This window comes from Chrysochloris asiatica, unplaced genomic scaffold (assembly GCF_000296735.1).
Source record: "Chrysochloris asiatica unplaced genomic scaffold, ChrAsi1.0 scaffold00495, whole genome shotgun sequence".
Taxonomy (NCBI): domain Eukaryota; kingdom Metazoa; phylum Chordata; class Mammalia; order Afrosoricida; family Chrysochloridae; genus Chrysochloris; species Chrysochloris asiatica.
Window position 1 is genome coordinate 772201 of NW_006409013.1, and position 16028 is coordinate 788228.

The 16028-nt window shown below is 41.0% G+C and overlaps 1 protein-coding gene across 1 annotated transcript in view; it reads right to left on the reverse strand.

Annotated features, from left to right (window-relative positions):
- SLC47A1 (solute carrier family 47 (multidrug and toxin extrusion), member 1) overlaps nucleotides 1-16028 on the reverse strand; it is an 85583-nt gene that overhangs the window by 4377 nt on the left and 65178 nt on the right. The window contains exons 12-13 of the mRNA XM_006877433.1: nucleotides 12993-13087; nucleotides 12100-12178 (exon numbers count right to left, since the gene is read on the reverse strand). Coding sequence (XP_006877495.1) covers nucleotides 12100-12178; nucleotides 12993-13087 — 174 coding nt within the window. The remainder of the gene's footprint in view (nucleotides 1-12099; nucleotides 12179-12992; nucleotides 13088-16028) is intronic.

The window sequence follows — 16028 nt, forward strand, 5'->3', positions numbered from 1 at the left end:
ATAAAAATCCTCACCAAGGGACCAATAAACAACATCAAGATAAATGGAGAAAAGATTGCAGTTGTCAAAAAGTTCATTTTGCTTGGATCAACCATTAACACTCAAGGAAGCAGCAGTCAAGAAATCAAATGCTGTGTTGTATTAGGCAAATCTGCTGCACAAGACCTCTTTAAAGTGTTCAAGAGCAAAGTTATCAGATTGAGGACTAAGGTGTACCTTACTCAAGCCATGGTATTTTCAAAAATCTTATATGCAGTGAAAGTTGGACAATGAATAAGGAAGACCCAGAAGAATTGTTGTATTTGAGTTATGGTGTTGATGGAGAATATTAAAAGTCCATGGACTGCCAGAAGAACAAACAAATCCAGAAGACATACAGCCAGAATGCTCTTTAGAAGCCAGGATGTCCCGATTTCATCCTCATACTTCAGACATATCATCAGTAGGGACCAGTCTCTGTAGAAGGACATCATGCTTGGCAAAGTGGAAGGTCAATGAAAAAGAGGAAGACCCTCAACGAGAGGACTGGTACAGTGGCAGCAGCAATGGGTTCACATAAAACAGCTGTGAGATTGGCCCAGGATTTGGCAGTGTTTTAGTACTGACTTGACCACACCTAACAACAAACAACAACACCTAAATTTACACAGTGTAAAGTAGAAAACTTAAACAGATCTATAACAAAAGAAGAAATTGATCAGGTAATTTTAAAACTCTGAACCAAAATAAGTCCAGGTCTAGACTGCTTTATTGGTGACTTCCACCAAATAGAGAAAAGTTGATATCTATTTTACTCAAGCTATTCCAGAACATAGAAAATAATGGAAAACTCCCGAATGTATTGTGTGAAGCAAACATAACCTTCATACCAAAACCAGGAAAAGACATCACTAAAAATAAAAATTATAGATGCAAAAATTCCCAACAAAATCCCAGCCAGTAGAATTCAACAACGTATCAAAAAAATAATACAGTATCACAATGTGGGATTCATTCCAGGGATGCAAGTGTGATTCAATATTAGACAAACAACACGATCCACCGTATACATTGATACAGAAAATGCATTTGACAAAAACCAACATCCATTCCTGATAAAAACACTCAACACAGTAGAAATTGAAGGGAAATTGTTCAACATAATTAAGAGCCAATGTACACACAAAAAAAGCCAACATTATTCTCAATAGAGAGAAACGGAAAGTATTTCCTTTGTAAACAGGAACCAGACAATGATGCCCTTTATCACCACTCCTATTTAATATTATGCTGGAAGTCTTAGCCAGAGCTTTAAGGCAAGAAAGTGAAATTAAAGGCATTTAAATTGGCAAAGAAGAAGTAAAACTCCATTTGCAGATACATGATCCTACACATAGAAAATCTCAAAGACTCAGTAAGAAAATTATTCAAATTTATTAAAAGATTAAGCAAAGTGGCAGATTACAAATTCAATATACAAAAATCAGTTGGATTCCTCTATACTAATAAAGACAGTTCTGAAAAGGAAGTTAGGAAATCAATGTCATTTATAATAGCCACCCCAAATATTAAATAAACCTAATCACAGAAACAAAAGACCTATACAAATAAAACTACAAAACACTACTACAAGAAACCAAAAGAGATTTACAAAAATGGAAGAATATACCATGCTCATCGATAGGAAGACTTAACACTGAAAATGTCAATACTACCCAAAGCAATCTATAGATATAACGTAATCACAATCCAGATTCCAACATCATTCTTTAAATAGATGGAAAAATTGATCACTAACTTTATACGGAAAGGAAAGACACCTTAGAGAAAGAGCACTGCTTAAGAAGAAGAACAAAGTTGGAGGCCTCTCACTCCCTGATTTCAAATTTTACTACACAACCACAGTGGTGGAAAATGGCTGGTAATGGTGCAACAAAAGATACATAGGTCAATGGAAGAGGATTGACAGCCAGAAGTAAATTCATCCACATACAAACAGCTGATATTTGTTAAAGGTCCAAAACATGTCCAACGGAGAAGGGACAGTCTCTTCAACAAATAGTACTGGCAAAACTGGAAATCCATTTGAATAACAATGAAACAAGACCCACATCTCACAGCACATACAAAAACAAACTCAATGTTAATTAAAGACCTAAATGTAAAATCAAATCATCAGTGAAAAAATAGAGACAACTTACAGATTCGGTGCTTCCTCAGAAAGTTGAAAATCAAAATACTGTATGACCCAGCAGTCCCTCTACTTGGCAGATATCCACAAGATATAAGAGCCAGGACACTAGTAGATATATGCAAACTAATGTTCACTGCTGCACTATTAAATAGCAAAAAGATAAAGACAGCCCAAATGTTCATCAATGGAAGAATGGACAAATAAACAAACTTTGGTACATATACACAATGGAATTCTATGAAACATTGAAGAATGATGTATCTGAGAAACACTTCATGACATGTATGAACCTGGAGGGCATCAAGCTGTGTGAATTTTTTGTTGTTGTTGTTAGGTGCTATCGAGTCAGTACCCACTCATAGGGGGGAGGGACCCTATGCACAACAGAATGAAACACTGCCTGGTCCAGGGCCAATCCCACAAGTGTTACACCTGAGCCCATTGTTGCTGTCACTGTGCTATTCCATTTCATTAGGGGTCATCTTCTTTTTCTCCGACCCTCCACTTTACCTAACATGATATCCTTCTTCAGTGACTGGTCCTTCCTCAAAATATGTCCATTTATGAGCGATGAAGTCTGGCCATCCTCGCTTCCAAGAACACTCTGGCTGTACTTCTTCCAACACAGATTTGTTTGTTCTTTTGGCAGTGTATGTATGGCATTTTCTACATTCTCCTTCAACACCATAACTCAAACGCATCAATTCTTCTACAGGCTTCTTTATTCACTGTCCAACTTTGCATGCATATGAAGTTACTGAAAATACCAGAGAAAATTCATACATGGGTATTTACCGTTCCAGGGTGCTGATGTGGTGCTGTGGGTTAATGTGCTGGACTGGAAGGTCAGTTTGATATGCAGCTTTTCCACCATCTCTTTCCACAGGTGTAGTCAATTTGATTTCTGTGTATTTCATTTGGTAAAGTCTGTGTGTATAATCATCTTCTATGTTGTTTAAAAAAGTTATTTTAAATGAAAAAGCCATTGGTTTTGCAAAATTCTATCATGCGATCTCCACCATCATTTCTATCACCAAGGCCCTACTTTCCAACTACTGATCCTTCCTCTTTGTTTCCAACGTTTGTATTCCAGTCACCAGTAATTATCAATACATCTCGATTGCATATTTGATCAATTTCAGATTGAAGAAGTTGGTAGAATTCTTCAATTTCATCATCACTCACTTTCATGACAAGTGCACAAATTTGAAGAACAGTGGTATTAATTGATCTCCCTTATAGGCGGATGGATATTATCCTATCACAGATAGCGTTGTACCTCATGACTGCACTTGATACTTTCTTTTTGATGGTGAATGTGACAACATTCCTCTTGAATTTTTCATTATAGGCATTGTAAACCATATGATTGTCTGATTCAAAATGAGCAATACCAATCCATTTCAGCTCACTATGCCTATAATATTGATGTTTATGCATTCCATTTCATTTATGACCACTTCCAATTTTCCTAGATTCATACTTCATACATTCCATGTTGCAGTTATTAATGAAGATTTGCAGCAGTTTATCCTCATCTTGAATTGTGCCCCATCTCAAAGGTCTCAAAAGCTTTACTCCACCCCCCCATCCAAAAAAAAAAAAAAAAGCTAAAGAGGATAGAGAGAAACACTGTAAACTGATGATATATGGCGGGAATAATAATCAATGTAATGAAACAAGCTATATGAATGGTTGAATGTGAAGCTGATGATGTGCCCTGTAAACTTTCACTCAATGCAAATAAAAACATTTAATTAAAAAAAAAAAAAAAAAAAAGCTTTACTCCATTCTCATCCTCACGGTCACCTCTGTTTCCAGGAGGTAGTTATTGCCCAGTCATATTTTGAGTGACTTCCAACCTGAGGGCTTATCCTCTGGTATGACACCTGGCAATATTCAGGTGCAATTCATAACGTTTCAATATTCAATATTTTGATACTATCGGACAGTGTTTCACTACTATTCATAAGGTTTTCATTAAGAAGACAAGGAAGAAAGAAAAGATCAAAATGGATGTCACAAGAGATTCTGAAACTTGTTCTCCAGCATACAGATGCTAAAGCACATGGAAGAAATGAAGAGATAACGGAGATGAACAAAAAATTTCAAAGGGCAGCTTGAGAAGACAAAGTCAAATATTATAATGAAATGTGCAGAGATCTGGAGTTAGAAAACCAAAAGGGAAGAACATGCTCAGCATTTCTCAAACTGAAAGAACTCAGGAAAAAATTCAAGCCTTGAGTTGCAATACTGATTTCTTTTGGCAAAATGTTGAATGATGCAGGAAGCATTAAAAGAAAATTAGAGGAATAGACAGAGTCACTGAATCAAAAAGAAATGGTCACTGCTCAATCATTTCAAGAGGTAGCATATGATCAAGAGCCAATGGTACCAAGGGAAGAAGTACAATGTGCACTAAAAGGCATTGGCAAACAAGGCTCTGGCAACTGGCAGAATAAAAAGTGAAATCTTTCAGCAAACTAATGTGCCACTGGAGGAACTCACTCATCTATGCCAAGAAATTTGGAAGACAGCTGTCTGGCTGACGGATAGGAAGCAATCCATATTTTTGCCCATTCCAAAGAGAGGTGTTATCTAACAATCATCTAACACCACCATTAACATCACATGCAGGTACAATTTTGTTGAAGGTAATGCAACAGTACATTGACAGGGAACTGTATTTTTCACCATACATATTTAATCTGTATGCTGAGCAAAAAATCCAGGAAGATGGATGATATGAAGAAGAGTATGGTATCCGATTGGAGGAAAACTCCTGTGATATGCAGATGCTACCGCCTTGTTTGCTAGAATCTAAGAAGGCTTAAAATACTGATGAAGATAAAAAACTACAGTGTTCACTATGGGTTACATCTCAATGCAAAAAAAAAAAACAAACAAAAAAAAAACCCACCAAAAATCCTCTCAACTGTACCAATAAATATCATGATGAATGGAGAAAAGATTGAAGTTTTCAGAGACTTCATTTTGCTTGCATCCACATTCAAACTCATGGAAGCAACAGCCAAGAAATCAAATGACGTAACACACTAAGTAAATCTGTTGCACAAAACATCTTTAAAGTGTTCAAGAGCAAAGATGTCAGTGTGAGGACTAGGGTGTGCCTGGCCCAAGCCATGATATTTTCAATTGCCTTATATGTATGTGAAAGTTGGACAATGACTGAAGAAGACCGTAGAAGCATTGATGCATTTGAGTTATGGTGTTAGAGAGTAATATTAAAAGTACCATGGACTGCCAGAAGAACAGATAAAGCTCCTTAGAAACCATGATGGGAAGACTTTATCTCTCATATTTCAGACATGTTTTCAGGAGGGGCCAGTCCTTGGAGAAGGATATCATGATTGGTAAAGTGGAGAGAAAGACCCCCAACAAGATGAATTTACACAGTGGCAGAAACAATGGGCTCAAACATAACAACAATTGTAAGGATGGCACAGGACTGGGTCCTGTTTTGTTCTGTTGTGCATAGGGTCATTAGAGTTTGAACCCACTTGATGGCATCTAACAATGATAACACTGCATGTGAAAGCTGGACAGAATAAGGAAGACTAAAGAATTGATGCCTCCAAATTGTGTTGTTGGCAAAGAATATTGAATACGCCATGCACTGCTAGAAAAACAGTTCTGCTGTGCATAGGGTCGCTATGAGTCGGTGCCGACTCAATGGCATCTAACAACAACAAAGCTAGAAAAACAAATTAAGCTGTCTTGGAAGAAATAGAGCCAAAATACTTAGTGTGGATGGTGAGACTTCATATGTCACACCGTAAACATGTTATCGGAAGGAATGTTGTTGTTGTTAAGTGCCGTGGAGTCGGTTCCGACTCATAGTGACCCTGTACAGGATTTCCGAGGCTGTAAATCTTTATGGAAGCAGAAGACCTCATCTTTCTCCTGCAGAACCGCTGGTAGTTTTGAACTGCTGACCTTGTGGTTCACAGCCCGATTCGTAACCACTATGCTACCAGGAATAGTCATTGGCAAAGGTCATCATTCTTGGTAAATTAGAGGATCTGTGATCAAGAGGAAGACTTTCATGAGATGGATTGCTAACAGTGACTATAACAATAGGCTCACATATAGCTGGGAATGGTTTTGTTCTATTGTAGATAAGGTGGCCATGAGTCTGAACTGACTTAATGATACCTAATAACAAAAACTACAAATGGGGGTGACTGTATTCTGGGATAGAAGGGGCAAACTGGTGGCACTGAGCTACCAGTGATAAGGTGGGTGTGGTTACTGTCATGCATCGCAGAATGAAATTAGTCGTGAAGGGAAATCCTCACAACAGGCAAAACTTCAAGCAGTGCACCTGGTAGTTCACTTTCCTTGAAAGTGGAGATGGCCAGCTAAGTGATTATATACTGGTTCATGGGCTGTGGCTATGGTTTAGCTGGATAGTCAGGATTTGGAAGGAGCAGGATTAGAAAATTGGGGAAGAAACGTGTGGATACACTGCTCTGAATGGGCCAAAGAAGTGAAGGTATTTGTGTCTCATGTTAATGTTCACCAAAGGTACCCTCTCAGAGGAGGATTTTAACAATCAAGTGGACAGGATGGTGCATTCTGTAGAAAGCAGTCATCCTCTTCCCCCAGCCACTCTTGTCATTGCACAATGGCTCATGAACAAAGTGGCAGTGGTGTCAGGATGGAGGTCATCCATGGACATGGACATCCACTCACTAAGGCTGACTTGGCGACATCAACTGCTGAGTGTCCAAAAGCAGAGACCAACAGTGAGCCCCAACATGGCTGCATTCCTCTGGGTGATCAGCCAACAACACGGTGGCAAGTTAATTACATTAGACTGCTTCCATCATGGAATGAGCACAGCCCTTTTGTTCTTATTGGGACAGAAATGCTGGCTATGGATTTGCCTTCCCTGCATGCAATGCTTCTACCATCTGTGGACAGAATTTGTCTGCAGCCAACCACTGATCCCAGCATGCCTTATCCACTATCATGGTATCCCATTGCCTCAGATCAAGGAATTTACTTCATAGCAAATGAGGTGTGGCAATGGGTCCCAGATCATGGAATTCATTGGTTTTACCATATCCCCAACCATCCTGAAGCAACTGGCTAGATAAGATATTGGAACAACTTTAAAAAAGACTCACTTACAGTGCCAGCTAGGAGACAATATTCTGCAAGGCTGGGACAATGTTCTTTAATACAGTGTATATGCTTTAAATCAGTGTTGTTTCTTCCATTGCCATGATTCATGGGTTCGTGGATCCAGGAATCAAGGAGTGGATATGGCACCATTCACTATTACCCCTAATAATCCATTCACAAATGTTTTGCTTCCTCTCCCTGTGACCCTATGCTCCCTGCTGGTCTAGTAGTCTTAGTTACAAAGGGAGGAATGCTCCCAACAGGAGACACATTACGGAGTCTATTGTACTGTAATTTAAGAATGCCCTGCAGTCACTTTGAACAGCTCATGCCTCTGACTCAATGTATAAAAAGGGAGGTTCCCATATTGATTGTCAAGGGGAAACTGGATTATTATTACATACTGGAGGTAAAGAAGAATGTGTCTGGAATACAATAGATCCCTTAAAATTTTAATCCCTGTGATTAAAGTCGATGAAAAATTACAGAAACCCAGTTCAGACAGAACTTCTAATGGCCCAGCTCCTTAAGGAATGAAGGTTTGGTCACCCACCAGGGAAGGAACCACAACCAGCAATGTTGCTGCTGAGGGCAAAGGTGCTGGGCCTGGCTTTTCTCCACATCCGGTGAGGAGAGATTAATCCCAAATAGGGGCGACAGGAGATTAGAAGGAAAAGGAAGACACATACAAGTTAAGTGAAAGTTGGTAGCAGGTGGGATGCAGCATTCTGATGGAGATACTGCTAGCCCAGAACTGCTGCAACAAATTTATTTTATACGCATCTCAAGGGGAGGTGCTTGAGGCAGGGGAAAGAATACAAACAACACCTGGTGTTGTCTGTGCATGCAGTAAGTGGAACTCTACCAGAAAAATGTAACTTGTGGTAGCTAGCTGGAACATAAATTAGATACAGCTAAATGTTTGTGCAGACTGAGCTAAAGGTCATGGCTGTGTACAAGGAAAGACTTTGCAAGTTCCTTGTTCCTAGGGTCAGCTTTGCAAAAACTCAAGGGGCAGCCAGACTTGGGTGCAGCCCGAGTTTCTGGACCACAGCTGTTCAGTTGCAATCCTTCGGTTAAATTATCCCTCAAGTCAGAGACCTTTGGCTCAGTCGCTGCCAACACAAAGGAAATATATGGATTGGGCAGTGGAAGAAGATAGTTATAAATGTCACCTAGCATCATGTGATCACTTGCAGAAATGAGAACTCTAGTTGTTATGAATATTTTCTCTTTTGTTATACACGTGTGTATTCATGAGGATAAGTCAAAAAGTATTGCTACAAAATCATACAGACCTTTATTAAACATATAAAAATGTGAAGTTATTGTTTTTCAACATATCTTCCATCTAGGACTATATAGTTCCGAAGGTGGTGTTTCCTTATCTCTAACCTTTCCCTGAAGAATTCTCTGCTCTTCTATATTGTTGTTGTTGTTATGTGCTGTGGAGTCAGTTCTGACTCATAGCAACCCTGTACAGGGTTTCCGAGGCTGTAAATCTTTACAGGAGCAGAAAGCCTCCTCGTTCTCCTACGAACAGCTGGTAGTTTCGAACTGCTGACACTGAGGTTAGCAGCCCGATTCGTAACCACTACATTATACACCATGTCAAAATGGCAGTTTTAGCATCCTTGAGGGACTCAAACTATGGTTTTTTTTAAGTTTAGAGAACCAAAAGAATTCTGAAGGGGCAAGATCAGGGTTGTAGGGTGAATGCAGATAAGGTTTCCCAACAAAATTCTCATAGGATGAACCCCTTGCTACCTTCAAAGAATGAACAGGTACATTGTTGTGATGGAAAAGAATTCCTATGCACAACTTCCCTGGCCTTTTTCTCACCAATGCAGTTTTCCATTTTCTTAAAACTTCTTCATAAGAAGCCTCCAGATCATACTGTGTCCTTCAAGAGAATCTATCAAGATTACCCCTCTGGGGTCCCAGAACACAGTCACTATAATGTTCTGAGCTGACCTCCCTTCTTGAATTCAACTGGTTCAGCAGATCCCCTAGGAAGTCACTGAATGGACCTTTCATTTGAAGGCACCCTAATGAGACTAAGACAAGTGTATTACAAAAAGAATTTGTCTGTAGCCAACCACTGATTGCAGAAATACATTAAAACACACTGCATTTGGAATAAACCCTGGTTGTGTAGTAGATTATGTATTGGGCTGTGAACCACAAGGTCAGCAGTTCAAGTCTACCAGGAGCTCCAAGGGAGAAAGATGAGGTTTTATGCTCCCATAAAGATTTATAGCCTCAGAAACCCTATACAGGCTCGCTGTGAGTTGGAACCAACTCGACGGCACACCACCACCACCATATATGAACTAGAATCTTAGTTGCTGTTGTTAAGTTGTTGTCAAGTAGGTTCCGACTCATAGCAACCCTGTATAGGGTTTCCAAGGAGCAGTGGGTTTGAACCACCGACCTTATGGTTAGCAGTCCAGTGTTTATCCTTCAGCGCCACACCAGGACTCCAGAACTCTCATAGCAATATATATTTTTTAAACTCTAATGTGGGTGTCTGTGTGTGGCATGCATCTTTGTTTTGCTGCCTACCTTGTGCCAGTGCTTATTATAAAATACAAGATGTAACAAAGGTTAGTGTGTTCTCATTGGAAGCATGTTGTATCATGTTAGTTGTGAGTATGATTTTACAATTGTCCTTATTTGGAGAGTATGTACGAATTAAGGAGATGTGTATAGATGCCAAATTGACATGGGTAAATTGTGATGTTGTTGTTAAGTGTCATTATGTCAGTTCTGACTCATAACAATGCTGTATAGGGTTTCCGAGGAGCAGCTGGTGAGTTTGAACTGCTGACTCTGCGATTCAAACTGACCTTATGGTCAAGTGCTTATCCTACAGTGCCATACAATGTTGTATGTCACTTGGCTGTCTTTGCTTCTCAGTCGTTTGGCAGACACTGGACTAGCTATGTTTCCATTGTTGTTGTTGAGTGCCATCGAATTAGTTCCGACCCATAGTGATCCTGAACAGGGTTTCCAAGGCTATAAATCTTTACAAGAGCAGAAAGCCTCATCTTTCTCCCGCAGAGTGGCTGGTAGTTTCGAACTGCTGACCTTGCAGTTCGCAGCCTGATTCATAACCATTACGTTACCAGAGACCTTCCATGAGGTGATCTGATGTGATCAGCCAATCAGTTGAAGGTGGAGTTTCCTTGGGAGTGTACAAACGGGTGTTCTGACAAAAGCTCTCTCTCTTGACTCTGTACTCTTCTCATTGCCTAGTCTCCAGTTCTTGGGACTTAAGCCTGCAGAAGTCTCCAGCCTGCTACCTGACCTACAGATTTCAGATTCACCAGCCCCTGCAATTCTGTGAATCGGCAGAGGTCTGCATTTCATAACAGATTCATCAACTTAGGACTTGCCATCTGTGTGAGCCATTTGCTCGAAGTAAATCTATATACGTTTCATTGGTTTTGCTCTTTTACAGAATCCACACTAACACAGGGAAATTTCCACTGATGGTAGAAAACTTAGACAAATCCATCCTCCACAGATAATTATAAAAGTTGGATAGAACTAAGTAAATCTATCTTCTTGAAGACATCAGAGAGTTAATAGTTTAATGACAAGTCATCAGAGTAAGACCTAGGGAAAGCCAGAAATCCAGAGGGGTGAGCCCTTGGTGCTGATTTTGTGCCAAGAGGTTTCCATCATAAACACGTGGCTAAGAGACAGAATAGTATAGTAGCAGGAGAGTCCAGTAGGTACCAAGGGTGTGGTCACGGTAAGCCCCTCTGTACTTTGATAAATCTAAGATTTAAGAAGGTGATCATAAGTAGACTAACCCTCTCACTATCTGCAGCTGGCCGTTGGTTCAGAAACCTTAATGTCTGAAATTGCATTAGACTGTGAGTAACCCTAGATGTCTGACAAAAGCAAAAGCAAATCCTCTTTGAAACCAGATACTATTTTAGACCTCAAATGACTTCTACAGACATTTTTCAAATATGATGTCTGGAATGCAATCAAAGGTTATCAGAAACACAAAGAGACTAGATCCCACAAATGAGAACTGGGAAAAACAGGAGACCTGGTCAGTGACTGTGATTGACTCACTCGATCAAATTAAATTCAGAAAGAGAAGCCCCATCAGTCTACTCCTGAAACTCAGCCATGGAGAACCCTATGAATCACAACAGAATACTGTTCAATACAGTGCTTGAAAATGAGCCCCCTTGGTTGGAAGGCACAGTGGCCACAACAATAGTGTCTTCTGTGAAAATGGTGCAAAGCCAGGCAAGAGTTTCTTCTGTTGCACGTGACGTTGCCACGAGACAGAACTGACTCAATTAACAACAACAGCAAAACAAAATCACAGGTGATTAAGGATAAAGGAGCGGAAATTGGTGTCAGTGCATGTCTAGGAGACCTAGCCCTAAGGAACTTAGAATGTGGGGAATGACTAAATTGGCAAGGAGCGGGAAGGCCATGTTTGCATGATGTTCATTAGAAGCAACAGTCAGAACAGGAAGAGGCTTGGCAGTGGTGGCTTGGAAGAAAGTCCTGGTGATATACTTTACAAAAAATCAGCCAAAGAAAACCTATAGAGCACAGTTCTAGTCTGACACGCACAAGGCCACGAGATGGTGTGTGGCTTGTGTTGACTTCATGTTTCTGAAGCATTATTGCTCTACGTAAGAGGGAGTTCACAGCAGACTAACTAGTTGTGTCCCACAAATGGCACCACCAATACCACCTGGGCAGGTCTGTTCAAAGACCTGAGGCAGCTCGTACCACACCTGGATGAAGGAGGTCCTGAGAGACAGCGGAATTCCCATCGGGGGCCATTTTTAATTTCAAATTGGCATGCACTTGAGCCTAGAAAGTAAAACTTAGTCAGTCCATGAGGCTTTACAATGGTTAATAAAAACATTTTGCTCTCCCAGGTTAGGACAAGTCAAGTCATTTTCCTAATCTTCAGGTAAAGTTAAAGCTTCTGTAGTTCATAGGTTTTGCATAATTTTCCAGAAAGATTGAAAGATGGGAGCAGTGGGTGGGAAGCGGATTAGACAGGAAAAGTACAAGGTGAGGGAGAAGACAGACGATCCTTTAGGACTTCCCTTCTCTTTACTTCATCTCCTTTGCATTGTTGTTGGGAAGTGCTATCGAGTATGCGCTGACTCATAGCAACCCTGTATAGGGTTTCCAAGGAGCATCTGATGAGTTTGAACCACTGACCTTATAGTCGAGCACTTTACCCTACGGCACCACCTATTTTCACACTCCATGTTGACCTAAAATAGCTAACGAGAAGGATGCACACAAGTCTCTTAACAGAGTATCTGAGATCGTAACAAACAAAGTTAGGATGGAGTTCATGGCATCCCACCTTTTTCCCAAATTTCAATTCTTATCCTGAAATTAGCTTTTCAGCAGGTAGCCAAACAGGGAATACAAAGGAGAAAAGAACCCTGTACTTTTCTATTCAATGAATAAACAAGGGGTATTGAATAAAGCTGGGGCCACTGGACCATTTACATTAGAATTAAAACCAGTTAAAGCAAAGAAATGAAGAAAGCATGAATGATAAAAGAGAATAATGCTGTCCTAACCAAAAAAGAGCTAGCCAAATATTATTCTATTGATATTTTAGAAGAGGCACCTCAACTGCAGTAGTCATGAGCATAGTTACCTGCTGACAGGCTTTCTCCCAATTGAGCCGAGCAATGAAGCCGAGGAAACATGCAGCTTGAGCGACTGTACAGATGATGATCCCTGACCACAGGCCTAGAAGTAAAAATATGTTATAAACGTTAACTCGGGGAAAACTGGTCACTCTGGCAGTGTGTTTCTTGTATCTCATTTTGGTCAGCCACGCTGAGTATCTGCTGACTGGCTGAGGTGGGGACCACCGTGAGCCAGAAACCTCCTGGCAACTCTCTTGCTTGGTTCTCAGAGGGTGCTGACAGGCCCAGAGCACTGGCAACTCTCTTGCTTGGTTCTCAGAAGGTGCTGACAGGCCCAGGGGACAACCACTGTGGTTCTGGGTATCGGAATAAATGTTCAGAGGCATTTTTTTCGGCCTTTGTGATCCAGCACATAAAATGTCAGAGCAAACTCCTTCTGCCGGCTTTTCCACAAAATAGGGGCTGAACTTATTTAGGGAATCTCTGGGTGGTGTTTGCTGAAAGGTTGGCAATTTGAATTTGTCCAAAGACACCCTGGAAGAAAGTCCTGGCAATTCACTTCCAAAAATTGGCCAATGAAGATGCTATGGAATGTAGTTCTATTCTGACACATATGTTGTTGTTATATGCTTTCGAGTCAGTTCTGACCCATAGCGAATCTGCATAGGGTTTCCAAGGAGCGACTGGTGAGCTTGAACCACCGACCTTGCAGTTCAAACTGACTTTGCAGTCCTGCGTATTAACCCACAGCGCCATACCAGGCAGTGGACATTAAAATCACAGAACCCACCAGCCGTATAACTGAATAACGCCCTTCCCTCAGCACTTCCTGGAAAGCCTTACTGGTTTGAGCACAGAGTTCTGGGAAGATCCAGGACACAGTCATCCACTAGCGATGCTTAGAGAAGGTTGTGAAGTACCGTCGAGTCGGTTCCGACTCATAGCGACCATACATAGGTTTCCTAGGAGCGGCCGGTGGGTTTGACCTGCTGACCTCACAGTCAGCGGTCCAGTACTTATCCGACAGCACCACACCAGGACGGAATTGTTGTTAAGTGCCGTCAAGTTGGTTCTAACTCAAAGCGACTCTGTATAGGGCTTCCAAGGAGCAGCTGGTGAGTTTGAACTGCTGACCTTGCAGGTCACACCAACCTTGCGGTTCAAGTGCTTACTCGACAGCGCCACTAGGATGGAATAAAGGATGGAAAAAGCCTAGTAGCTCTAAAAGTACCATAATCAAATAAATGGCTTCTGATTCACGGCAAGCCCATTCCCAAAGAACCCTAGTACTGATCAGCTGCGGATCTGACCACTGCTAGCCTTGCGTTTTCACTGGGTGAGTTTCAGAGTTGATTGACAGGTCTTTCTTCCTTGCCCATCTTAGTCTGAAAGCTCCATTGAAGCCTGTTTAGCATCAAAACAACATGTAAGCCTCCACTCACAGACTCCTGATGTGGTGGTATCTGTGTAGGAGGTACACTGGCTGGGAATCGAACCCAGGGCTCCCACATGGAAGGTGAAAATTTTACCTAAGCCGCACTGCAAGCAAGTTGATTCTCAGAATCCCTTGAGCCATGTAAGTTGGCTAGAAGAAAGGATGGAGGTACCATACATTTGTGTACATGAAAAGACTCAGGAAATTGTAATGGCCACTATGAGTTGCTAGAGTTGCTTATGAGAGTCTGTAGCAGCACATCTTCCCAGAGGTTAGCTAAGATTCAAAACCAGTTAGCAGTAGACTTCTTAAGAGGTGGGTGGCAGGATTTCTCCATCATTTCTTTTAAGTGATTCTTAAATCCCTCTACCTTGCACATAGTAGATAGGCCTTTGTTAAATGAGTGAGAGGACTAATGTAGCACTTGGGACATTTGTTGTTGTTGTTAAGTGCTGTTGAGTTGGGTCTGACCCACAGCGACCCTGTATAGGGTTTCCAAGGAGCAGCTGATGAGCTTGAACCACCGACTTTGCAGTTCAAACAGTTTTACAGTCTGGTGCATTAACCCATAGCGCCACACCAGGACTCCATATTTTTAATTAGACTCCTCTAGCATTTCCGTGAAAAGATCCTTGGTGACGCTACAAGTTAGGAATTGGGCTGCTGACTGCAAGGTTGGTAGTTCAAACCCACCAGCAACTCTGGGGGAGAAAAGCTAAAGCTGTCTGCTTCAGTAAAGATTTACAGTCTTGGAAACCTTATATAGTGTAGCTCTGAGTCAGAATTGGTTCAATGAGAGTGGATTTGGTTTAATATTTCCATTACCTCTATCACTGGCAAATCCAAAACATGAACAATGACAGAAACTCAGCTAAATCATTTTCTGCACTATTGTGAACTTTGTATTGGCCACTCCATTGTTTGAACAGCTCACATATTTTTCATTAAAATATGATTGAACATGAGGAGACGGCAGTATAATGGAACACAGTGGAAATTTACTCAAGGTATTAAATGACTTCTTAGCATCTCTGAGCCTGCCAAGCACTGCTGGGTAAAAATGGATCAGACCAAAGTCAATCTCTAAATCACCTAAAAGATAACTTGTTCAAGTCTTAAAAGAATTCCTTTACGATCTGCCATTGTTTCCCAAATTACAATTTTAGAAAACAAAGCTGAGAAGCAATATATTTCCCTATGTTTTAAAAGATCAGCTCTGATGATTTCAGATCCTAAGGATTAAGTAAGTTATTTCCTCTGGTGATACTTCAACATATGTACTTATCTAAGCTGAAAATGGAGTCCTGGTGTGGCACTGTATGGTAAGCACTGGACTGCATTTGTTGTTGTTAAGTGTTGTCGAGTCGGGTCTAACTCATAGCAACCCTGTAAAGGGCTTCCGAGGCTTTTAAAATCTTTGCAGGAGCAGAAAGTCTTATCTGTCTCAAGCCGAGTGATTGGTGGACATGCTGGGTAAGATGGAGGGTCAGAGAAGAAGAGGAAGATCCCCAACGAGATGGATCAGCCAGGTGGCATCATTGATGGCGTCAAGTGTGGCAGCGGTAGTGAGGTTGGCCCAGGATCGGACATTGTTTCATTCTGCTGT